Source organism: Procambarus clarkii, chromosome 33 (assembly GCF_040958095.1).
Source record: "Procambarus clarkii isolate CNS0578487 chromosome 33, FALCON_Pclarkii_2.0, whole genome shotgun sequence".
NCBI lineage: Eukaryota > Metazoa > Arthropoda > Malacostraca > Decapoda > Cambaridae > Procambarus > Procambarus clarkii.
Genome location: NC_091182.1, coordinates 37348037 through 37375226, shown reverse-complemented (window position 1 = coordinate 37375226; position 27190 = coordinate 37348037). Strand labels below are relative to the sequence as shown.

Below are 27190 nucleotides of genomic sequence, written 5' to 3'. Positions count from 1 at the left end.
GGCCAGCTGGGGCTTGGGGCCCTTGTTTGGCCCTGGGTAGGGATTGGTATTGTGCTGGTTAGGGCGTCAAGGTGTTGCGCAGCCTGCCACCTGAGCGGCGGCTGGTTTCTGTTGCCTCTGGAGACGGTGTACTTTTGCGGGGGGTTTTCTTTTGTTTATTTTCATGCCTGGTGGGGGTCTGCCTAGTGTGGCTATAGTTCCACTGGTAGTGTTTGGCGGCCCTCTGCTAGGCCCCCTGATTGTACACGTCGCAGGGGTTTTCAGTGCTATCCTCTTCCCTCTTGTAATATTTGGGTTTCTTAATCGGTTAGCAACACCTTGCCCGGGCTTCCCATAGCAGTCAGTCTACGGGCCCTGGAAACCCCCTGTCTGGGCTCGGTGGACCATTGAATGTGTCTTCCGGAAAGCTCGGGCTTTCCTTCATGGGTGGGTCTCCCGTTTTGGATCCCCCTGCAACAATTGTTACTGACCAAGGTCGACAATTTGAGTCACATTTGTGGAGAGAACTCTTGCAGTTCCTTAGTACCACACACAATCTAACTATGGCCTACCATCCTCAGGCTAAGGGGATGGTTGAACAGTTTCACCGCCAACTGAAGGTGGCTCTAAGGGCACAACCAGACCCGTCTTCATGAATTGACAACCTTCCTTTGGTACTCCTTGGCATCCGTTCAGCAACTGAAGAGGACAGTGGGTTCTCAGCGGCTGATCTGGTATATGGTTCCAATCTGATCCTGGTGATATGGTGATTCCTGGTGATCTGATCACTCCAACACCATACAATAAGCTGATGGACAGGTCAGACTTCATGAAGCAGCTTCGGAGGGCGATGTCGCAGATTCGCCCTACGCCGCTCCGTCACCCATCTACACACACATTATCTACATACCTCCAGGACATTCTCTTTGCTAGCCACATGTTTCTGCGAGTAGACGCGGTGCATTGGCGGCTACAGCAGCCATACGCGGGACCTTCCTGGGTGCTGTTGAGAACTCCGAAAACCATTACTATCGACTGTAGGGGTGCTGAAGTGGTGGTTTGAATCGATCAGGCGAAAACAGCACATTTCGATGCCATGCCAGCAGTGCAGGCCCCAGCTGCTGCTGTGGAGGTGGTCTGATACCCAAACCAACAAACTGAATCCCCACCATAGGCAGACCTTCTTCCTGAAGATGTACCTACTGATTTTTTTCATCTACCGGTAACACCTCCAGATCCAAGCCTTCCAGCACCCGCAGATTAAGGCATGGACAACAGCGATGGCAACATCAACATGAAGGGTCACACTACTCGCATTGGACACACCGTGCACCATCCTGCCCGATTCATGGAGGGACTTTGTCGTCTGGAGAGGGGAGGGGGTAGAAGGGTCACAGGGTAGAAGGCACTAGAGTGGTGGACCCAGTGGCTGTCTGTACAAAATATATCTTACCTGAATGTTACTTGAAAAATTACCGACACTTAACTTTGGAAATACCAGAGCTCCTGAAATAACGACCAGGGTACAGCCCCATATTGGCCGTTAAATCGAGTGGATACTGTACTCCCTGCAACACAGCAGAGTTTAGGGAAAACGGCAGAGGAGAGGCAACCAACCAGCGGGATCACAACACGCGGACAAACACAAGATCAGTCTCTCTCTCACACCCTTCTTGGGTTTATACAGTTGCAAAATATACATGTGTGGATCAGAGACTTGCATTTGCTTAACCCTTAACATGCTCGGGGTTTAATATCCTGTCATCCCCACAGGCGCATGTCATTTTGAAAAAAAAAAATTATTTTTTCTTCCTAACCTGTTAATTTGTGTTCACTGATCACGGGAAAAATAATAAAAAATGTGTGTTTTTATAGTCTTATAAAAGTCCCCTTAGTCCCCTCCTTATAGTCTTCCATAACCCAACAAGAGTCATCAATAAAGGTAAGATATACATAATGTAGTAAAAAAAATTAGTAGCATGTATAAAATATATTTTTGTTAATATTTTTGGGGGTGTGGAACGGATTTAATAAATTTACACCATTTTTTATGGGAAAATTCATTTCGGCTCACAAACTTTCGGTTTACTTACCATCTCTGGGAATGGATTAATTCGAAAATGAAGGTACCACTGTACAGTATAGAAAAGTGAGACTTATATGCTCTTATAAGCAAATTATAAGCACAGTATTGTACTGTGAACAATTTGATACCAAATTGAACGACGTACCATGAAAATTGAGGTGAGAAAGCTGAAAAAGAGTAAACATTTGTGTGTGGTAGCGAGCTCTCGGGCAAGACATGGCCTACCTTGAGGTGTGTGGCAGGTCGCCCGCCAGGCCAGCGATAGTGCTAAATCTTACACAGTACTTTAAAATGTATATATACGATGTGCACCGTGCAGGTAGTTAGACTTGATACCAAAATTGTATACAGTATATACAATTAGCGCTGTTTAGGGGTTAAATGTCACCCATAAATGGCAATTCTTGTCTTTCTCATATTTTCCCTATCCTCCTAAAATCAGACATTTCTTTTGATGTGAGGCCCTCTCCTAAACCTACTATTTTCTCTATGATTTTCATCTCTTCTGCTACTCTGTCCACCATAGATATTTCCTTTTCCAAACACCCAAAGATTATTATGGACTTACTTCTATCTGCAGTGTTCTGTACTAGTTTACTGTTGGTAACCAGTTCTTTTCTAACTGCTTGCCTTATTTCTGCTTCTTGTTGGTCATTTCTGTTTTTGACTTCCAAACACACTTTCTTGATCGTCTCTTTCTTTTTTACAACTTGTTCATACGTCTCTTTATTTCCTCTTTGTACTTTTCCAGTTCTTTATTAACCTCCTCATGTAAGTTGTCAATGAAGTTTCTCTTTGCATATCCTTGCTAAACTCAGTGTTAGCCCTCAGGGTTCCTTGGACTTGTTTACCATATGAGTCTATTTTCTTGTTTATTTCTTCAAATTCACCACTCTTCACTTTCCATGCCTCATTATCTTTCACTAGTTCCTTGATGTGTGCCTCCTGTATCCTTACCTTATCAGTCATAGTGCTAATTTCATTACCTTGCTGGAAAATACTTCCTTTTAAATTACACAACTCAATCTTGAGACCTTTACTTTCTTGTTCTAATTTAATTGCCTTTTCTTTATAATTCTTTAGCATGTTCTCAATAATCACTAACCTGCCAAGAAAACCACCTTTCATTAGAACTTGTGCTGAGAATCTATCAAAACATTCATTTGTTGGTGTGTTTACCTTCCCCGTGGTGGTGGCCATCTTTTGTTGACATTCTTATGTTTTGGAATACCAACTTTTCTAATTCAGATTTTTCATTCATTAACACTTATTTCTTGTCTCAAATTCTGAGACAAGAAATTTTTCTTAAGACAATACTATTTTTATCAAAATCCCTTCATGTATTCTGGGACATCACTTACAGCCCCTTAACTAGTTCCCAGTACAGGGGTATCTCGGTTTAAGAGTTTAATCTGTTCCTGGAGACTTCTCGTAACCCGTAAACTCGTAAACCAAAGCTAATTTCCCCATAAGAAATAATGGGAAATGAATTAATCCATTCCTGACTACCCAAAAACCTCACTTCAAACAAAATTTTATACCTAATTCATCGAAATCTATACCACAAAACTATGTTCAAGTTATTACTTATCCTTGCTGATGACTGCTGTTGGCGTATGGAAAATGGTGAGGAAGGGGGGGGGGGAGGAGAGGTGTTACTGTTTGGAAGGGGAGTCACCCCTTCCATTATAACATCAGGCAGTGAGGACTTCTCCGGTGTGCAGTCTCTGGCACATTTTGCCTGCATACCACTAGGACCTGCTTGTGGCTCACTGCTTGCTTGTCTTACTAAGAATCTGTCTAAAGACACTTGTTTTTCCCTACATTTTAACACTTGTCTGTAGCAAGACATCACATTGTCATTTAAAACGTCAATGCTCTAAAAGGCCTGCTACAGCTTTACCTGGGCGAGTTTTTTCAACAAATCTTTGCAGTTCTTCCCATACTTCACACATTTTCTTAATGAGGAAGGGACATCCTCTACTCACAATTATTTTCTTAGGTTGAATCTTACCACTGGCTTTCTTGGGACGCATTGCAAGATATATAATAACAACTTTTCTGTGGGGAGCCCCTACGGCTCCCTGGAGCTTATCGGGCTAATGTGTGTTATGTTAGACCGGGACATTAGCTAAGGAGTTCAGACCTACCAGGGACCAGCGCCAGAACCTGGCCCCTTCAGAGAGGTTTCAGGGAGCAATGGCCCTGGAAAACCCCATATGGTTGGGAGTTTTCCTTATCTGCCATCGACCGGGGTTAGGCACCCAGAAAGGTAGGCGTAACAAAACAAACCCCACATGGTAAGAAACTACAACAAAAACCGAACAGAGAGGTAGAAAACTCCCTACAATCCCAAGGAAACAAGCAAACAAGCAAACATCACACTTTACTGCCGCGCCGATCGTCCGCGCAGCCCTCCCCACCCCGGGAGGGGGAGGGGGGAGCCCCGGACCTACCGCGCCAACTGCCAAGCTCCAGTTCGTTCGCTAATGTCAACCGGGATTGACGCTTCTCTGGCCTCAGTTTCCTTGGCGGTGTTTGCCTTGTGTGGCGTTCACTGCCGTGTGTTGTGGTGTGCGGTGGCCAGGAGTACTTCATCAGTGCCGGGGCTGCATGTGCTTAGTGGCTGACTTCCCTAAGCGCCCTGTGAGTACTGCCCTTGCGTTACAGGGTTATCTTCCCTGGGGCGTTCGGGAACCATTCCCGTAGAGGTTCTTGCTGCTCGGCATTTGCCTCGCCCTTGGGGCCAGCTGGGGCTTGGGGCCCTTGTTTGGCCCTGGGTAGGGATTGGTATTGTGCTGGTTAGGGCGTCAAGGTGTTGCGCAGCCTGCCACCTAAGCGGCGGCCGGTTTCTGTTGCCTCTGGAGACGGTGTACTTTTGCGGGGTTTTTCTTTTGTTTTTCATTTTCTTGCCTGGTGGGGGTCTGCCTAAGGTGGTTATAGTTCCACTGGTAGTGTTTGGCGGCCCTCTGCTAGGCCCCCGTGCTTGTACACGTCTCACGGGTTTTCAGTGCTATAATCTACCCTCTTGTTATGTTTGGGTTTCTTAACCGGTTAGCAACACCTTGCCCGGGCTTCCCGTAGTTGTTACCCTACGGGCCCTGGAAACCCCTGTCTGGGCTCGGGGGACCATTGAATGTGTCTTCGGGTTCCAAACCGTCTTGAACGGGATCGTTGGTTGCTGTTCCCTTGTCTCCGGGTGACAGTCGCCATTTTTACCTCCGTCATGCTGCCTGTTGGGTCACCGACACCTTGACCCGGAGTCTTGCGAGTGATTCTCTGCTTGTTCTCCAGTACTCTCCTGATGTTATTACTGTTCAGAGTACAGGCGGCATCCGTGTTGCAAGCTAGGTTAGGTTGCTGCAACATGCTAGGTTGGTTTCCCACTCGAATGCCCGTGGCCGCCCCGTTTGGTTAGGTGCTGCTCGCCCCTTTCTCTCCATGTTCTCGGCTCCGGACCGTCTGCGGGTTTCGGGGTCGGGGCGGGGTTCAGTTGCGGCAGAGACTCGGGCGGTTTTCGGGGGATGCCCCGTTCGGGTTGGGGACGGAGGTTTGAGCCTGTGCCTCCTGCCAAGGCTTCTGGGTCTTACCAGCGGCCCTTTCTTGTTGCCTTTCCCATGGGCTCTTGCTTTTTTTTAAGGGCGGAGGGCTTGGAGGACGGCTCTGCCCCGGGGCCTCTGTTGTTGGTTCCCGGGGCTGTGGGGGTTGCCTGCTAGCAGTTCTGGGGCGGTTTTGCCCCTTCAGGGGTTTTTCTGCTGTTGGGCGTCATTTTTCGCCCTTCCAGTCTGCTAGCTTCCCACATTTGCTGGCGTGTTTTTGTGTATTAAGCGTCAGTCACAGCCCCTGCTGGCGGCCATTTTCGTCTGCCGGTTTCACGGCATGGCCACCAGGGCGGCATTGCGGTTTGTTTACATGCGTCTGGGTGTGCGAGCGAGCGTCTCTGGTGAGTTTTCAAAAAATTTGCAGGGTTTTTGTTCTCCTGTTGTCGTTTCTTTGTTTTTCTGGTGTTTTCTTGCCGTTGCCTGTTCCTCTGGGAACGTTTGGGTGTTGATTTTGGGTCTGAGCCTCTGGGTTTAGGCTCAGTGCCCCTGGCTGGTATGCTTGCTCCCACACCTTGCCCCTCGGTTTTCGGTCTGTTGGGACCGTTTTCCCAGGGCGTTCTGCTGGGGTCTGTGCTTTGCCTTTTAGTGGTGTTCTCCGCCGGCAAATGTGGTGGTTTGGGCTCCCCCTGGTTCGATTCTGGGTTCCTTTGGGTTCCTTGGTTTCGTTCTGGAGGTTTCTTCCTCTTGGGCCCCCTTTTGTGGGTTCAGGGGACTTTGTTTCCTCGTGTGACCCGGTTCTGCCTTTTGGGGTTCCGGGGTCTTCCTGGCTTGCAGACTGAGCTTTTTGGGTCTTGGCACATGTGTGGTTGTGCTGGGACTTTGTGGTTTTGCTGTCGAGGTGGGCCTTTTGATGCAGTTTTGTGCCTTCTTTGCCTGGCCGGCGTAGTGCTCTTTGCCACTAGTCGGCGGCTTGTGCTTTTACAATATATGTCCTCACCTAGTTGTGCTTGTGGGGGTTGAGCTCTGGCTCCTTGGTCCTGCCTCTCAACCGTCCGTCAACAGGTGTATCGGTTCCTGTGCCTCTTGGGCTCTGTCATGTCTACATGTGACATTGTATGGGGGTCAGCCTCGTTACTTGTGTGAGGAGTCGCCACATTACTTCTTAGTGCTTTCCCGTTCCCATTCTGACACTCGACAAAAAAAAAAAAAAAAAAAAAAAAAAAAAAAAAAAAAACTAATTCTATCTGTGGCTCTTTTGGGTACTCAGTTTCCACCTGTGTCCCCTAGTGCGTGTACCCCTTGTGTTACATAGCCTGTCCTTCTCAACCCTGTCGATTCCCTTGGGTATCTTGTATGTGGTGATCAGGTCTCCCCTCACTTCCTCTTTCAGCGAAGTGTGGTTTCATTCCCATAGTCTCTCCTCATGACTTCGGTAGTGTACTTTTTCCTTCTGAAGGGGTTCTGTTCCCTTCTCTGTTGACTGGGCGCTGGGGGAGCAGCTTGCTCTGTTGCCTCTCGCTTGGTCCCGCTGTTGGTGGGCGCTTTGGGTTGTCTTCCGGCCTCTGCTGGCGTCGGAGGACGGCTTCTCCCCCTTGGGGGGGGTTCAGAGCTGGCGGGGTGGGCTTCTTCCCTGCGCTTCGTCATTTCCTCTTCGTGGGTGCGTGGGGCGTGGTCGATCCGCCCCATCCTTCTGGGCTTCCCGTCTGCTCTTTGCAGTCATGAGCTTTTCCCGTCTGCTCTTTGCAGTCATGAGCTTTTCCAGTCTGCAGTTCTTCTGGACTACTTCCGTCTGCGCCCTGGATCCTCTGCCCTGCTCGGAGGACTGTTGTCTCCTGTTCGGATTCTGTTAGGGCCGGGTGCATGGATGGTGGACCTGGACCTCCAGGTCACTTCTTGGCACGTTCCTCTCCAGTTTTTCTGGGGCTAGCACGGTGGGTAATTACCTATGTGTACTTACCTAAGTGTAGTTACAGGATGAGAGCTACTCTCGTGGTGTCCCGTCTTCCCAGCACTCTGTCATATAATGCTTTGCTTATAATTGTCATATTGTCATATAATGATTGTCATATGTCATAATATGTCTTCATATGATTGTCATACAATGCTTTGGTGGTGGGGCTTCAGGTTTGCTGTTTTTATTGCATTCCCTATTTTGTGAAGGGCACTTTGTATACTCTTTGCATCTTTACCGGATTTTAGTGCCCTGTCTGCGTCTGAGATTCGGTGTCTGGCCTACCTCGACGACTGGCTGGAGTGGGCTCCCAGTCAGTCCGCTTGTCTGCTCGCCAGGGGATGGTTCTTTCCAGATCGCTGGGTTTGGTTTCCTGGTGATCTGGAGGTTTTACCTTCTGTTTCCGTCCCGGGTTCGGTCCTGGGCCTTGTTTCAGGCTCTTGGGCCCCTCATTGTCTTCCCTCCAGAAGTGTTACTGTGGCTGTGGTCCCGCCTTTGGCTGTTCAGGAGGGGGTCCCGGGTTGCTCAGCGGTTGCTTGGGCGGTTGTGCGGGAGTTTGCGCTTCGGCGTGCTTGTCTGCCCGCGGAGTCGGGTTTGGCTCCGGCGTCGGTTGGTTCCTACGGAGACTCCACTTCCGCCTCTTGCATTCCTTGGGTTCCTCTGGGGATCTGGTGTTGGTGCTGCGTCACCAGCTTCCTCTTTGGGGTTTTCGGGGTTCCGTGCCTTGGCGGCTCCCCGAGCCTTCGCTCGATGTGTTCACGGACGGGTCGTCTCTCGGCTGGGGCTTTGTGAACAGTGCTCACCAGGTCGGCCGAGGTTGATGGAGTCTGTCTGTCCGTCGGGCTCACAGCCCGGTTCAGGTGTTCATGGCTGTCTGGTTTGCGCTTCGGAGGGTTTGGGTCACTAGGTACTCTACCATTCAGCTCTGTTTGGACTGTTCTCTGGTGGTTCTTGCCGGAACCACAGGGGGTTTGGTTAACCGTGTGGTTCGTGTCCGGGGTGTGTCCTGCGTCCTGGTGGACAGCTGTCTCGGTTCATTCCTCTTCGTGGGTTGGCCAGTCGTCGCCGATTCGTTTTGTTGGCTCTGTTGGGCTTATGGACTCCTGGCCATGGACGTCTTCGGGTCGGCGTGGTCTAGGCGTCGCCCGTTTTGTGGCGCCCTTCCCACCTGCGAGGACTTCACGGTGGAGGCTTTCGGCAGGCCTGGTCGAGGTGGGGGGTACCTGTACCTCTTCTCCCGGTCCAGCTGTTGCTTCGGGTTCTGGCTCGGTTGCAGCCCATTCCCACGAGAACAGTCCTTATGGTTCCACTGTGGCCGGCCCGGCCTTCTTTTCAGACGCTGCTTGATAGGTGTCCGTACCCGGGGCGTTTTTCCTGAGGCTTCGCCTCTTTCAGCAGGCCGCATCGGTCCTGTCCGTGACTGGTTCGGCCTTCTCTTTGGCTCTTCGCGTCTGGTATTTTGACGCAGGTATCGCCATCTCTATGGTGTTCAGGTGGCTTTGTTGACGGTGTCTCACCTGCGAGCTTCGTCTTGGAGACTGTATGATGTTTATTACGTCTTCTCGCGTTTTGTTTCCCCTCCGGCCTGCTCATGAGTCGCCCGAGCCATCCTGGTCCTTGTTCCGGGTGCCTTCTTCTCTTCCCCTCAGTTTGTGGTAGCCCCTTCGGTTTCAGTTTCCTCCTCTTTGGTACTGGTGGTAGCTTTATTGGTGTGCAGCCTTTCTCTGTCCTGGCGACGGTCGAGACGGCTGCTTTCCGGAGGGGTTCTTGGGGTATTGGTACTTGTTTGGTTTGGCCGGGGGGTGCGTCCTGTGTTGTCCAGTTGTGCTTTTTGCTGTTGCCGGCGTACCGTGCCTGGGGATGCGCTGTGGTTGATCCGGTTCCTTCGTTCCCTGTTTTCAGGGCTCGGGTTTACCGGGTCGTCCGCAGTGTTTTCCTTCTTACTGCGGTCTGTCTTTGCGCCCGTGCTGTTCAGACGTTTGCAGCAATTGCTGCTGTGTTGGTGACGTCTCGGGCTCATTTCGGGCGCAGGGAATTGTGGGTCGCACAGGTTTTTGGCCGCCCATCCATATGTGCGTCTGTTCTTGGGCGTTCTTGTTGCCTTGGGTCGCAGGTTTGCGACCGGTTGTCTTGGCTTTGCGTTGCAGAGTTTGTGGCGGCCGCCTCCCGGGTTAGCCCTTTCTTTTCCTTCTCTTTGGGTATGAAGCTCCAGGGAGCCGTAGGGGCTCCCCACAGAAAACCAGCGTTGAATGTAATGAAACGCCATTTTCTGGGTGAGCCCCGGAGGCTCCCTGGAAACCCTCCCTCCCACCGGTCGGCGGTTTTTTCGCGTTGGTTGAAGCTTAGCTTCCGAACTGGAGCTTGGCAGCCGGCGCGGTAGGTCCGGGGCTCCCCCCTCCCCCTCCCGGGGTGGGGAGGGCTGCGCGGACCATCGGCGCGGCAGTAAAGTGTGATGTTTGCTTGTTTGCTTGTTTCCTTGGGATTGTAGGGAGTTTTCTACCTCTCTGTTCGGTTTTTGTTGTAGTTTCTTACCATGTGGGGTTTGTTTTGTTACGCCTACCTTTCTGGGTGCCTAACCCCGGTCGATGGCAGATAAGGAAAACTCCCAACCATATGGGGTTTTCCAGGGCCATTGCTCCCTGAAACCTCTCTGAAGGGGCCAGGTTCTGGCGCTGGTCCCTGGTAGGTCTGAACTCCTTAGCTAATGTCCCGGTCTAACATAACACACATTAGCCCGATAAGCTCCAGGGAGCCTCCGGGGCTCACCCAGAAAATGGCGTTTCATTACATTCAACGCTGGTTTTATGTTCAAATGGAAAAATATTCTTGAGGTTATCTTGAGATGATTTTGGGGCTTTAGTGTCCCCGCGGCCCGGTCCTCGACCAGGCCTCCACCCTCAGGAAGCAGCCCGTGACAGCTGACTAACACCCAGGTACCTATTTTACTGCTAGGTAACAGGGGCATAGGGTGAAAGAAACTCTGCCCAGTGTTTCTCGCCGGCGCCCGGGATCGAACCCGGGACCACAGGATCACAAGTCCAGCGTGCTGTCCGCTCGGCCGACCGGCTCCCTGTTGCTTGTCCTTGGTCCTTGGTTTGTTGCTTGTTGCTTGTTGCTTGTCCTTAGTCTCTGTTCCAGTCGTCCTGACATTTTTGTTGTGGGCATTTGTAAATTGACTTCTCAAGCTGAATACTGTTGCCTCTATCATTTGGATTTGGTGCAGCCACTGTTTTTGGCACTCAGTGTCATCATTTTATTGGTTCCATTTCACTTTTGTCTTGGCCATTTTTTCGTCTCCAGCCTGCTGATGCTCCTCCTGAGCCATCTTGGTCTTTAGACAAGGTTTTGGGTTTTCTTTCCTCACCTTGGTTGTCTGCTGCCCCATTAGTCCAGGAGTGCTGTTTCATGGCTCTGAATTTGCTGGCCCTTGCTTTTGGCTATCAGGTTGGGGAGCTTCATGCTCTCATCCAGAAGCTGAGAATTTGTTCCTTTGGTCCTTGTGTCCTTTTCTTACCAATAATGAGATGGGGGATTTCTGGAGGAGTTCTTTAGTTATTGATGCTTGATTGGTTTGGCCAGGGGTGTATCATTTCTTATGCCCAGTTGATGTCATCCCACAATACCTCAATGCCACTGGTGGTATGCAGGAGATACAGTTTATGGACCCGATGTCCCTAGTCCATTATTATAGGACTCGTTAACCTCAGGTCGTCTGCAGTGTCAAGTTCAACCAGTCTGCAATCTACCTTGAAGTACAATCAAATTCTTAGTGAACAGTCCTGGTTCAAACCGAGCTTGTGTGGCTTTGGGGCGATTGACTCATCACTTATTCCCTCTTTCACTGGGGTTACTTTCTGCAGGTCTCCTCAGTTCCCTGGTGGGCATCCCGTTTTTTTGTCTTGTTCTCCAAGGTGACACCAACAAGGAGCCACTATAGGTGCCCTTCCAGAAAACCTGTGATGAATGTAATAAAATGCCTCTTTCTGATGGGCCCTTGTTGGACCTTGGACCCTTCCTTTCCTTTTCAGGTGTTTCCATTTATGTCTTACTTGATAAATGACTGAGGTTGTCTTGTTGAGGGATTAACTAGCTGGGCACAAGATCACTTGGTGGCATATAGTTGTAATTAACAACTGAATTGCTTCAGCACAAGATGGTTCGTTCATTTCGGGGTCTCATTTTTCTCAATGTCTAAGCTTTAATTACATTGCTGATTGTCTTCTTTGGCTTGCCACCCTTCTGGTGGCCTTTTCTTGAACATGACACATATGATGATCTAGAATCCCCCTGCTCCAGGTGCCACTCTATAAGTAGGCAGGCTTTGGCTTCTGGTTCCCAGCAGGCGTACAATGACTCGCAAAAGCCTGGCGTGGATTGAAATATTCAGATCTATAGAAGTAGCTACGAATAAAGAGCGTTTCATTACATTCAATGCTGATTTTATTCTGATCATGTACATATTTTACTCTTATCATGCTTACTCTTTCTTGCCACTCATTCACCCTTCAGTTTCCATTCACAGAATTTACTTTTTTTTTGTCATCAACTGCTTGTCCCACCCAGACAACTTTTTATTGGAGCAATTTTTGTACTGCATTGAAAATGTTATAAAATGGAATATAAAAACTAGCTAAAATACTTATCATAGTGTGTTTAAAAAATAGCGTACCTTTGTTCGGATGACTGGGCTGTCCTGGCTATCTTGTTCAACATCGGAGCAATTTACGGACACCTTTGAAGGTGATGTCTTGTTGATCAGCAGTTTCATAGACATGCCACCCAAGGGGCTGTCAGACGATGATTCATCATCAGAATTAGAGGATTCCTCATTACTATCTTCATCGTCATCATCCTTTGAATCTGGACTTGGAGCATCAACAAAAACGGGTTTGGATAATGTAGAATGAGTTACGACTTCAGATGCTTTCACAACAATGTTCTTCTTATAAGGTAAGCTAGTACTGGCTGTTCTCACTGTGGACTTGTTATTCGAATCATTCAAATGTTTTTTAAAATTTCTCAGCGATACAGAGCTTGTGTCTCCACTCAGATCTGCATAAAAAAAGACAAAAAATTATTCACAGAATTTCATTCTCATAACTATTATGTATTAACGTCCTTAACCCGTATCAGATTTTAACCTTAAAAATCAGATCTTAAAAATACTGTATCAACATAAAATAGAACACAAGACAATGGATATCAATAGGATAAGTTTAGATTCAGGAGAGACTTGGGTAATTACTGGTATACAAACAGGGTTGTCTATTAATAGAACAATTTACCAGGTAACATGAGATGTGGGATACATAACATAACATACATAACATAATATCAATGAATCATTTCATACATAGGATAGACAAATATATAAATGGATTTGGTTGGATATACAATAAACAGAAGCAGCCTCTTATGAGTCAATAGAACTTCTGCAGCTTCCTCAATTCGTATTTATGATCTTATGTTATTAACAAAAAATCAGCACTGAATGTAGGTAAATGGCTCTTTCTGGTAGTGACACGGTGATGTGACCCCTGTGGTAGCTCCCCACTACTGGGCGACATCAGCTGCAGTAGTCCCTGTTTGGCTCACCAGAGACCAGAGCCATAACCTGACCCCACCCCCACAGATAATCGGAGAGGACTATTATCATCCCTCACTGGGAAAGCATCCAGAAAGTCGGCAAAGCTTTACAGGACAACTGCAAGGTTTATAGAAAATGAAGTATCAAAATAGCCTAACGATTACACGAATGATCCAACCAGAACAAGTGATTCACTTGAAACCAAATTAGAACGTGTTAGTACCAACATCCACCATCAGACAGCCCAGAACTCCTAGCTGGCTCCAAAGTCAGTCCGGAGCTGATGCAGAATGAACTGACAAACTTTGAAGGAAGGGAGCGAGGCATTTTATTACGTTAAACATTAGTTTCCTGGGAGGAGCCCATTTATGGCTCCCTGAAGCCAACAAACCGAAGAGAAAAAGGCAAACAAGGTTCTTGCCATGGAGGTGGAGAAACAGCATGTTCTAGGTCAAAGAAGAGACAGCGAGTCGATGATCCCAGCACAGTGCGATACAAGAGTGACTAGGACCAGAAACACTGACCAAATACTGGGCTGCCAAGACCATGTTAGGCCTCAAAAACCCTTGAGCCCCCACAACATGTTGGAGAAAAAAGGCAACTAAAGCAGTATATATTTACCAACAAGGGTAGACTGCAAAGTGGCTAGCTTTGATGATACTGTAGTCAACCTGAAAGATATGAGCATTGCAACACATTCAACACAGCAAATGATACACCAACCTTGCTGGACCAACCAAGCATCAATTATCAAAAGATCCCACTTGAAGCCAGCTGACTCATTCTTTGCCAGGAAAGGAGAAGGCTGCAGACAAATAAACTGCCCACCAGGGTCAAAAGAACTGAACCCCATCCACCTCTGGAGAAAAGCATGAACTCTGTCAACCCCTGCAGCCAAAAATGAGAGCCAATAAAAGTATTGCCATAAAATATTATCCAGAACCAAAGTAACAACCATGAATTGGAGAGGGAAAAAAACACCAACAACTTGTCAAGAGACCAAGACGGCTCAGGAGGAGCATGAGCCAGCCGGAGGTGAAAAAATGCCCTAGACAACATGTGAAGCGATGCTGAAGCAGTATCAACGCCAACTACAAGTAATAGCGGCTCTGCCAACTCCGAACAATAAGAGGTGACAATATTAGACCCAAGATGCTGATCCAAAAAAACTAAGACAAAGACAAGAAAACCAGTAGACCCAACACTGAAGAAGGATGAAAAGGGGAAGAAAGAGGCAAAATAAGTACCAGGCAAAGTTCTTCATACTGTCACAATGAAGACAGACTCAGGTTGGACACCAATATTCCAACTACCTGCTCACCATGCAAATGGTGACTAGACTTGCATCAGAAACCCCAGATGCAGAGCAGAGGAGAAGGCCAAATCAGCAATGTAAGTCACCAGGCCAATTTGCTGAAAGAGGCAGAGCCTTGAAAAATCCAGCATTGAATGTAATGAAACGCCCATTTCTGGGGGTGTCCCGGTAGCTCCCTGAAGCTACTATATCTGATGTAGTGTAAGCTACTTAGGTACCATCAGTCATGAAGTTCTATTTTCGCCTACCATGGACCACAAGCCAGAGCCTGTGGTTTCCCTCAGCGAGGTGCATGGAGCAACAGCCATTACGATTAAATTTCTACGAGTTTAGTCATGTATGCTATCACCAGGGAAGGCACCCAAAAAATAGCAAAACAAAACAACTGCATGGTCAGAAGCAAGACTACAGCTTCAAAAACCACGAAAAGAACTTCCCCAACAATGTAAACAAATGATCAAAATTACACCAAACTAGCACTAGCTCGCTCACCCCCCACTTCCCACTTGGGGATAGGAGTGAGGCAGCCCGGGTCAGTGAACCAGTGAACAGCAGAGGTGCCATAGGCACAATCAGAGAGCACTGTATAAACATCAGAGGTCCGCGGTTGTTCAACGTCCTCCCAGCGACTATAAGAAATATTGCCGGAACAACCGTGGACATCTTCAAGAGAAAACTGGACTGTTTTCTAAGAGTAGTTCCAGATCAGCCGGGCTGTGGTGGGTATGTGGCCCTGCGGGCCTCTCCAAGCAACAGCCTGGTGGACCAAACTCTCACAAGTCGAGCCTGGCCTCGGGCCGGGCTTGGGGAGTAGAAGAACTCCCAGAACCCCATCAAGCAGGTATCAAGCAGTCAACTATTCCACCTCTAATTCTATGATGATGGAAATACTCCCAACGCCCTGGGAAAGTGCGGGTGTCAGGCCACCTGAGCTCACCCAGAAATAAGCATTTCATTATATTCAATGCTGGTTTTCTTGGGGAGCCCTTTATGGCTTCCTAAAGCTATCTACTCCTTGAGAAGGAAGAAAACTGGACACCTACCAAGGAGGAGGGAGCATCACAGGCATCAAGGAGAAGAAGAATAAACCATTGGCCACAACACATGACCCAAGGCCGCACAAGACCACCGAGGACTGGGAACATTAATGAGTTAACTGGCTGCCAGGACCCTATTTGACCTCCAAACCACCCACATCCGAATATCAGCCCACGACATAGCAAAAACAGCCGAGAGAGCTGTTCCACGAAGGAAGACTGCAGGCTGGCTAGACTTGATAACATTAAGAATTACCTGAGAAATATAAGCCCTAGAACAGGGAACTAGGGAAACTGAATCAACCTACAACGAGTCCATGGAAACGAAACCAGTTGTACAAAGATAGTAACGAAGAGCTGCCACCAGACACAGTACATGATGCACGCTTGGCTGAACCAACCAAACATAAACAACAAACAGACCCCTCTGGAAGCCAACCGACTCATTCCTCGCTAGAAAAGAAAGAGCCAGCTGCAAACGAGCATAAGCCCCCCCCCCCGGCCAAAAGAACAAAACCACTGGCACCAAAGGAGAATATGAAACTTCCCCATGCAACAACCAAAGGCAAGAAACCCCAGAAACAATGGCCTGAGAAAACAATACCGGACTGAAGTGGATAACATGAAAAGAGGAATTGAAATGGACACTTCCAGGCACTTCCAAAGTGCCTGGAAGCCCAGGCACTGTGGCCCGCTAAGCCGGAAGACCCCTTGCTTGAAAGCAGGTAAACTGACTACCAGTAGCAGTGGTGAAAGCTTGGGGACAATGTAGGAGGAGAGCCAACACAACCTAGGCAGGCCTAATAAGCCACTAAGCTGACCTCATCCATCAAAACAGGGCGATGAACCCAATATGAAGAAAGAGACAAGCCCCTGAAACAACACCCCAAGCATTTTCTTGGCAGTTGGAAAGAAACATCAGCCGTCGCACAGGTGTAAGCAGACTGCCCAAGCCACAGCACCACTCCAGCCCATAACGCTCCCCTACACAGGGCAAGACAGGAAACTCCAAGACCCCCAACGTACCCAAAGGGAGACTACTTCAAGCAATGAAGCCCTCAAATGGGAAGCGAGTTTCAAACGCCTCGGAAAATCAACTCTGACCCGCAATGGTAGTACTTACGGAGCACCCTGGGAAGGTTACCCAGGGTGCATGCAGCTCCAAGTACTCAGAACACCTGGCCACCACACCAAACACACAGCTGGCACAACCACACAGGGCAAAATCCAGACAGGAGAGCGAGGCCAGAGGTGACGTCCAACCGCCAAGCACATCATATGAGAACTGAGGAGTGGACCGTGGGGTCACCTGAGCCTGTTCCCCCTTCCCCTTGTCGGGAAGGTGGGGTGGGGGGGAGTCCATTAACGAGCGGGAGTACTGGTTTGTGTGCAAAGTTGTTAGTTTCCTAATTTCTTTTCATTTGGGAGTTCTTTGCTCTTTCGGCCTGTAGGTTGTAATTTTACCTGACTAGTTGTTTATTTTGGTTCGTCTATCTTTCTGGGTTACTGCCCCGGTCGATGGCGAAATATGTCATACTTTACATCTTAAGTGCTCATACACCATTGCTCCCTGTGCATCTCTGAGGGGGACCAGGTTCTGGCTTGTGGTCCCTGGTATGCTTAGAACTCCAAGTGACTGATGACCTCAAACTAATAAAGCACATATCAATTCAGTTAGCTTCAGAGAGCTGACGAGGCCCCCCCCCCCCCAGAAAAAACATTGTATTTAACATACTTTAGCCATAATGGAACAGAGGAACTTGAGCAATTTAAGGGCGCTGAGTTTGGTGCTCGGAGATGCTAGTCCCAGCAGCTCCGAGGGGTGGCAGTTGCATGAACATAATTTTTGATAATTACAGTAGTTTACTAGTCTTGAGAAACAAGACATGGGCCCAGTGTACCCGTGGGAGTTTTGAAACTTTCAATATACTGTACTGTACTATCAAACTAACAGCTGTACTAACTGATATATAGGGTGGCTCATCCATGATATCACAGTTAGTGCAGTGCAGTACAGTGGCCAGTGGAGTATTGTTGCACAAAAAAAATTGCTAACCAAGAGAATGCAAAGATCTTTAACTTTCCAAATCCACTCAATGAAACATCTAAATAATTGGGACAACTTAAAATTTAAAAATCTGTAGACTCTAGAGTGCATGCATGAGAGATACATTACATAACAGTTTAGACTTGGAAAATGTTAAGAGCAACTGTTTTCAAATCTGCTCACAGAAATGACTTCTTGAGACCAGGAGACATCGCAGGAAGTGCAAAATAGCTCCGCTGAAAATCAGAGGTGCATTGGATACACTAATAACATCAATGCCCAAGACTCTTTAACACTCTCTAAACATAGGCTGCATAACTAGCTGCCCTCTCACAGCATTCATATGAGAACTTGAAAAACACAGAAAAGGAAAGGATAAACACCTCCAAAGGATACCTGATCAACCAGGCTGTGATTCATGTAAGGCTGTGAGCAACTGCATCTAACAGCCTAGTTGACAAGACCTCCCCCCCCCACCCCACATCCAGGACACCTGTTCAGAGAACAAGCCACATGAGACACTTAATCCTTGTAACACAAGGTAAACCACAAGATAAAAACACACCTTCATTATTATCGGCGTTTCTCTGCTGTGCTGAGATTTCCTCGTCACTTGAATCTGCATCCTTTGATAGCTGCTTACATTGGTCCAATCTTTTTGCCTTGGCTAAGGCACCCGAATGAAGAAATGAAACAATAGTCGATGGTTTATTTATTAGTGTAATTGTTGAGGGTTTTCGAGCTTTTGGTGTTAGGGGAGAATCGCTAGAAGAACCAACACGGAACTTCTTACTTGGAATTCTAGATTTTAAAACTGGACTAGTTGACTCCTCAGCTGAAATAGAAAATTCAGTATATACTCACCACTAATATTCTAATAATTGCACCAACATATTAAGTTTCAGCTTTAGAACAAATGTAGTGAATCATCTTAACTATGCTGTAAATGGTGTAATTTTTACCATAGGAAAGAAAAGGGGATAAGATTAACAACAAAACAACAGAAGAAATCATGATAATAATAATTACAATTTAAATTAATTTACCATTTACTAATACAATTATTTATGACAAATTTTCCAAGCAGAATGTTGAAAAAAGCAGCATTGACTGCAATGAATTACCCCTCTTTCTGGCTGATCCCCCATGGCTCCCTGAAGCTATCTTGCTGCGTCTGCTCCGTATTAAATCATATCAGTTGCCGAAGTTCGGTTCAGCCTACCAGGGAAGCAAAGCCAGAACCTGGCTCCCTCAAAGAGGTGCAGAACGAGTGACATTCCACCATCCCAATCGTTAAGCATTCAAAAGGTCAACAAAGCATTACAGACTGCTACCAGCATCAAAAGAACTGAAGCCTCAAAACTGCCAAACTCTTCAAACAATGTAAACAAATAATCAAATCTATTGAAATTAGCTCAAACTCATTACTGTGACTGTTCACATTCAGACTGCTTCCTAGAATTCTTTCTGCAGTAACAGCATTTACCACATTTTTCCATTTTAGATGAATCACCAAGCAAGATGAGGGTTAGGGCAGGGTTTGAGGTTTTCTAGCGGAAATGCACATGAAGGTAACACTAAAACAACACAACAAATGACAAATATTTTTTTTGACAAATATATTATAATATAAACTTTGTTATATGACAAAAGAGTGCTGGGAAGACGGGACACCACGAGCGTAGCTCTCATCCTGTAACTACACTTAGGTAATTACACTTAGGTAATTACAAGAAGCAAATGTCCTCCCTGCCAGACAAACATAGTCCAAGGATGGCCAGCACTTTGCATGATGTGGTGAGGCTTGCCCATGACCAGGGGACCACAGAATTACTGGTAGAACTGTCCAACGTAGCATCAGCAGTAGAACTGGCTGGTTAGGGGAAGCCAATTGCGGGTCGGGGACAGGCCACCTGGTGGTGGCGATTAGTATTAGTGAGTTTTCAGCTAGTTTGAGTGAATCCCTTGTTCTGCGTGAATCATTTGCTGGGTTGTTTGGCAGTTTTGAGGTTTCTTTTTCTGTTAATCTTCCAGTTGTCTGTAAAACTTCACTGACTTTTGAATGCTTTCCTGGTGGGGTGGCAAATTGTTACTTAATCCCAAAGGCTTCTCTTACGGGTCCAAGTTCTGGCTGTGGTCACCAGTAGGCCAAACAGAACTTCCATGACTGATACAACCTTTTAATATGGAGCAATCTCGGCAAGATAACTTCAGGGAGCCAGTGGGGTGTTACCCCAGAAAGTTTTGTATAACAAAAAATTTGTGAAATAATTTTATTTTTACAAGATCCATTGTTCGAACAAAAGTGACTGGAAGCAATAACAGATGTCCTACTAACTGAAATTCTGCTGTGCAGCTATATGTATTATGGAAAAAGTGTCAAAAATATAAACCATATTAAAAGTATTATACATGGTTGGAAAGACTGCCAAGTACTGACAGTTAAAATATTAAGTTTACAAGTTGATAGTTATGTCTCTCTTTAAAGATTTGATGGAGCCTTTTGAGGTAAATCACAATTGAAATAATGTGTGCTCTCAACTTGGTGTTTTTACTCGAGAAAAATCGGTAATACAACATACCACTGTCATCAGAATCTGTAGAGCTTTCCCTTGTGGGCGATTCTTTAGAATTCTCCTTCCCGTGAGATTTTCTCTCTTCAGTACGAAAATACCTCAAAAGAGACACTGGAAAGAAAATATTGCACATTCTTTACTGATATAAACTGTAGAAATAATGTATTGAAAGAAATACAAGATAAAGCAAATCCAACAAATCCCAATTCAAAATATCAGGAAGTGTCTCCAGTAGATTTTTACTGTCATGTTACCCATAATTTCTGTACTGTAAACAGATGTACTAATGATGCACTAAAGGGCATATCAAAAACTCGAATGGCTTCAATATCAATCTAGCCTAACCTACCCAAGGTATAAATAAGCAATTCTAAGCCAAAGTACTCAATCTTAAGTCATAATTTAGTATATATGTACTATACCAGGCCTATGAAAAGATAGGTTCGGCTATTGTATTCTTTCTCAGGTCCTCTACAAAATCAATAGAGTAGATTTTGATTTTTTGATTTTTGATCAAAATCAAAATCAACAAAGTAGACATTTTATACACCAGTCCATATTTTATACATTTCATCCAAAGTGCCAGATTTTTTTTGGACGAAAAGCTTGTATTTGATACTAGAAGGTTCATGGATCTCAAGGCATTCTCTAATACCACTTATAGCATCTCTACTTCTAATCTGGATTATATTACTCCCACAATCTCTCGAGTTGATTATTTTATTGTGCAGATTAATGACATGACCCATTGGAAGGAAAATAATATGGTACCAAACACCTGAAGAGTAAAGCAGCAACTCTGGACAAACTTCAGACCAAATGTGGACCACAATACATAGTCCCTACACTAATGCAGCATTGATCAGCACAAAGTGCAGTGTGCTTGCAATCATGCAGGCAAAGTTGAAGCAAACCATCAACCACAAAACAAGAATGGCCACAGGTATGACTTGGGGAGTAAAACTCCCAGAACCCACTCCAGGGTATACCTGATCTCCCAAAGGAATAGCCAAGTAAGGTAGACTATGGACGAGGAGGGAGTCCTGGGGTCCATACTGCAACCCATACTTCAAAAGGGAGCCGGTCGGCCAAGCGGACAGCACGCTGGACTTGTGATCCTGTGGTCCTGGGTTCGATCCCAGGGGCCGGCGAGAAACAATGAGGCAGAGTTTCTTTCACCCTATGCCCCTGTTACCTAGCAGTAAATAGGTACCTGGGTGTTAGTCAGCTGTCACGGGCTGCTTCCTGGGGGTGGAGGCCTGGTTGAGGACCGGGCCGCGGGGACACTAAAAAGCCCCGAAATCATCTCAAGATAACCTCAAGATAACCCAACAGACCGAGCTGGCACCAACTGAAATTTTCTGATAGTGTATTTTACAAGAGAGCTGGGAAGTCTGCCAACTCATAAAGAATCAGGGTGGCTAGCAGACAATACTGGAAGCCGAGAGCCCAGAGCAACCCATCACTGAAGTAGACCAGCATGTTGATCCTCTTGAAATAGAGCAAGTCAAGGACCACCCAAGTAAATCTGGTAAACATCATAAACCCCAAGTTAAACTCCAAGGTGTGGGCTTCAAAGGGGTAATCTGTGTGTTCTACTTGAAACCTCTGTTAATCCCTGAACCACAGATGAATGGAAATATGCCAGGAGGTATCCTGCAGGTTCATGGAAACAAGCCAAGAAAACAAGCCAACTTGGAAAAAAAAAGACCCCCACACTGGGAACCCTACCACAGGGTGGTTATAAAGGCAGTTGAGACTCGCACCTCCGAGACCCCAGATTATAGTACCTAGATCCCTTTCACAACAAACAGAAAATGGGCCAGATTCCAAACCTAACCCCAACACAAGTGGTCAAGGTAGGGAAACAGTAGGAAAGGGAGTGCCACCCACAGCAGCCTCTTTTTTTTCCTTCAGGAGGTAAGCAACTGCAATACCAAACAAAAATAATGAACGACTAGAAGAGAAAGAAGTAGATTTGCTCCAGATAACATCCATTGGCTTATTTTATTCAGTAGTTCATTGTTGCCAAACATTACATATGTACTCAGATGGAAATAGAGTGGTTTTAAATATCTATGGAATTCACAGCATGAAAATCTCAGTAGATGGTTCAAACCCTGGGAACCCAGCAGAAGAGCTACATGTAGCATCCAGCCGGACTAACCGGATTGTATGTGGATATGTGGGGCTGCGGGCCGCTCGAAGCAACAGCATGTTTGACCAAGTTATCACACATCGTGCCTGGCCCCAAACCAGGCTTGTGGATCCAGGTTCCAAACCTGGAACCTACCCCAAGTATACTCCAGATATGCTCCAGTTCCAAAGAGGCAGAGATCGAAGTGAATCCCCAGGTTGAGTCTATGAACCATGGGGAAATAGTGTAAATGGAGCCAGATCACAGAGCCCAGAGGATTCTGAACACACTACAGAGCATGCCACATGGCTGGAAACTCCCGAAACATACGGTCGGCCTGACGAAGGGGTGGAGACCAATAACCCTGGCCAGCCTGGGTAGCACTGGTCACAAAGCCCCAATCAAGAGCCGAGGCATCTGTGAATATGTCGAGCGAGGGCAAAGGTTGGCACCTTAGGGGGACTAAATTTTTAAAAGCCCAAAGAGGAAACTGGTGATGCAGCAACTGGCAAGGGGCCAACAGAGTCTGCACCCAACATTCTTCGTAGTGGCAAAAGGGGCTACCCTGGAGAAACCACAACAGCCTCCAAAGCCAAACTCTGCCTAGGGGATACCCTAGGATGGCAAAGTTGAAGCACAGCTACTCAAGCAACTACTGAGTCACCCAAGGCTGACTCAACACCAATAGTCAGTGATGCTGCAACCAGGTCAAGGCCACTAGAGGCAGGGAAAGTAATGCCGACTGAGTGCCAAATGAGGCCCAACCAAGTCCAAACCTGGACATGGCTAGCCAAGTCCAGGTTTGGACTTTGTGGAAGTCCCAAACCAATTGGGGCTTCTGGCAATTCACAAGGAATCCAAACCTGGTGAGCTGGAAAAGAACCAGATCCCTGGCTAGCAGACATGCAGATGGCTAGGAGCCGACATCAGCCAGTCGAAGGTAGGCCAAAATCCAAACACTATGCAAATGAAGATGGATCATCACGACCCAAGCCAGGCTTGAAAACATGTGTGGAGGTAAAATGAGTCCGTATGGGAGGACCTGAAAGTGTTAAGTTTGACATCCCACAAAAAAGCCTAACCAATCCCTGAACCTATATATGTATTGGGATGCACCAGTATGCATCCCAGAGGTCCAAGGAAATCATCCAAGCACCCGCCTTCTGCACAAGACAGATCTTGAGCAAAGTAGTCATCCAGAAAGGAATGACCAGGTTCAACCTAGAAAGACCAAGGATGAACCGGAGCTCCAGCAAGTCCCATTTCAGGACTGGGAAGGAGGAGGAAATCCAACAAGGAGATGCAGTCATTTTGACCACACCCAAAATCACCCACTCCAAAATGACCTGACATAGTCATGGCAAGGAAGCCTACCCTGTAAAGCCTGAATCCCTGTATTGAGGACAGACTGACCAACTTCACTGCAGGCTCGAGGAAACAAACCAAAAAAACAAAGAATCATGGGACCAAGTGTTGGCAAAATGAGCTAGCCACCCCACAACTGCCACATCAAAAGGGCCAACACGAATCCCCATGAGCCCGAATTCGAAAAGGAGCATGCACTGTGCCGATCAGACAAATAAGTTTTAGCCGAGGAAAGTGCTTGTGACTCAGCATCTGGCACCATAAATAGCCTACCCTGACCAACAACAGGCACCACCCCAGCCCTACCAAACTGCCTCAGAGACCGAGAACAACCACCCCAACACACAGGAGGTCCATGGTTATCTTAGCAGTCACCACAGATAACAAATATTGAGTGACATCCTCAGGAAACAGGAGCAGAGAAAAGGGAGGTGGAGAGAAGAGCAAGGGCCAACACCGAATACAGAAAATGGGGCAACACAGCCTGTCAACACCTGAGTCGGGTGGCAAAGAATGTGGCCACCACCTCCCGGAGAATAGAAGCATACAGGTTGGGAAGCAGAGCTGACGCCGTCACACCAGAGGCCATGAACTCTGCAAGAGGCTCCCACTGAGTGCCCCGACATCCTCTGTGAGAAAATCGGTATGCAGCTCAAGGATGCCCAGGAAGCGCATGACAAAACTCAAATGTATTGAATTGAATTGAAATTGAAATAAGTTTATTGAGGTAAAATACACACAAAGGGATGAGGTAGCTCAAGCTATTCTCACCCCATTCAGTACAACGTGTTAATATATACATAGACACACATCACAAATAAACACATTACCAAACATTCTGAGAGGTAAAAATATACATTTCCTCCCTCACAAGTAGTATGGTATCAGACGTACACACAAATACTTTTATGACCTAGGTATACTGTATAGACAATTTGCAAGACACCTGCAGATAATTCAACAAAATATTACAATCTTGGTGCAAAATTCTTATATCTCTCAAGAATATCATCAACCTTTCCGTTGTGACACATCCAGGCTATTTGTTCAGGAACAGTCCTTATCTCAGTGTTTCTATATACATTAATCAACGGACAATCAAGAATATAATGGGCAAGGGTGTGAGACCTTAACATACCACATAGTTTACACTTCGTGTCATTACCATGAACATCTATCCCATATTCCCAGTAATATTTGTACCCAAGCCTGAGCCGCATGTACACAGAGTCACTCCAAGCATTTCTCCTTTTACCATAAGTGAAATGGGTGTTTTGACTCACATACATGTAGTGTTGCATGGTTTGACTTCTCTCATACATTATCTCTCTCCTCTCCACTCCCGCCTGTGCCTGAATATTTCTGATTTTGCTTCTTATTTGTCTCATTGTGAATTCACATTCAATGTCAACTTGTGGTTTTGATGTGGCACGTTTGGCCAAGTCATCCGCCACCTCGTTGAGCACTATTCCAACATGAGACGGAATCCACATGAATTTCACACTATAACCTTTCAGCTGTATCTCAGTTATTCTTCTCTTACAGTCCTCAACTATAGACATGAAGACTGGGTTTCGACTGTTTAAGGACTCCAGTGCTCCTCGGCTATCGACAAATACAAAAACATTTTTGTCGTCATGACGTACTTCCTCCAAACACGCCAGAATGGCCTGCAGTTCAGCTTGTGTGGATGATATATAATTACTAAGCCGGAGTTCAATTATCCTGTCCACAGTCCCAAACTCCGTATAATCCCTTATTAGGACACCACACCCTGCCCTGCCATCTTCCGCCACCAACCCGTCGCAATATACATGTAAACTGTTGCCTCTTGGTAACCGAGATATCATGCTTCCATACAAACACCGTAATTGTCCCGGTTCATGATGAATCTTTTTCACCTTGAGGGGTACAATTTCGACGTCTATTTTCTGTACTTTCCAGGGAGCAGACATATTACACTGTCGAGAGGGTTTACAGCAGTCAAGTACGTCGTATTCCCTGAGGTCATGAGCTAATCCTCTCGTATAGCGTGTCTCCCTCAGTTTCCTGGAAGTGTGTACGTCACTCAAGCAGGTCTGAACGCTCTCAAACAGCTTATCCCCTCCTTTTCTCCGCATGAAACGAATAGATACTCTAGTGTTAATGTCACGGACTCTATCACACACACTCTGTAAATTTAATTCCATTCTCATTATTTCAATCATTGCATTTCTTTGACATCCAAGAATAATCCTCATAGCCTCGTTCTGTATCAGCTCTATTTTTTGAATTCTGCCTTGGCCTGTGTAAGACAATACGGGTGCTGCGTAGTCTATCAGGGATCGAACAGTGCTTATGTATAACATCCGCAAGATAGGTACCCCAACACCTTTACCAGAAAAAGCCAGTGCTTTTAGAGGATGCAGACGGGCTTTACATAAGGTGCTGATATGATTTATTTCAGCATTTTTACTCTCACATGTGTATCCAACATACATGCCCAGATACTTGTACTTCTGTACACGGCTCAGTTCCACACCATTTAGAGTAAGTGTTATATTTCTTCGTTTCCTATACTCGTATTTGGTTTTATCTGCATTTATAACTAAGCCTAACTTGTGACAGGTTGTACCAAGTATGTTAAGAGCATCTTGAATTTTGTTCCCAGAAGTGCCTTGTATAAGAATGTCATCAGCATATATGATCGTCGTGACCCGTGGAGGATACATCTCTGATGCTAATCTGTTCATTAATACATTGAATAAGGTGGGACTTAATACTCCCCCTTGTGGGGTACCTAACTGAAACCTCCGTTCCTCAGACATGTATCCCTGGTAATACACCTGACCTTTTCTGCCTTGTAGATAATCCCTTATCCAGTGTAGCAATCTCCCTGTTATTCCCAGATTGGCTAATTCGTATAAGATTACTTCCCCATTGGCTTTATCAAACGCTCCTTGTAGATCAACAAAAACTCTACAATTGTCATCCACATTAGACAAGCACTTTAAGAGACAATCCGCAGTACTTTTGCCTTTGATAAAACCAAAGAGATTACTGGACATGTTATCACCTACAAGGTAGAGTAGCCTATTTAACAAAATCCTTTCCATCATTTTACAAAAGCAGGATATTAAGGAGACAGGTCTGTAGCCACCGTTTGACTTAGGGATAGGAATGATGACAGCCTCTTTCCATTTTCTTGGTAACTTTCCCTCTCTATAACTCATATTAAACAAATCAAGTAAGGGACTAGGTTTCATACCGGCTAAATAATTAAGTATGTCATACGTTACTCCATCTTTTCCCGGAGCAGTGGAACTGCCACTTTTTATAGCATCCAGTAGCTCATCGTGGGTTATCTCAGTGCATGTTATAGATCTTGTATTTAAGGCACATAAAGTTACTCCATTTCTAATATTTTCCCATGACTCAATGGTGACTCTCGTGTCTGCAGGTAAGGACTCCATACCAGCAGCACTTGCCCATTTATCTACTAACTCATTAGCAACTTTCCCTGGATCTGAGTGAGCAATGAATTTGGTCTTACAACCCCTGACTTTATTTACTGCTCTCCATATGTCTT

The 27190-nt window shown here is 46.3% G+C and overlaps 1 protein-coding gene across 1 annotated transcript in view; it reads right to left on the bottom strand.

Moving 5' to 3' along the window:
* Etl1 (SWI/SNF-related, matrix-associated actin-dependent regulator of chromatin, subfamily a, containing DEAD/H box 1) overlaps nucleotides 1-27190 on the bottom strand; it is a 226228-nt gene that overhangs the window by 172853 nt on the left and 26185 nt on the right. The window contains exons 3-5 of the mRNA XM_045753686.2: nucleotides 20127-20231; nucleotides 18110-18379; nucleotides 12228-12610 (exon numbers count right to left, since the gene is read on the bottom strand). Of these exons, the coding sequence (XP_045609642.2) occupies nucleotides 12228-12610; nucleotides 18110-18379; nucleotides 20127-20231 (758 nt within the window). The remainder of the gene's footprint in view (nucleotides 1-12227; nucleotides 12611-18109; nucleotides 18380-20126; nucleotides 20232-27190) is intronic.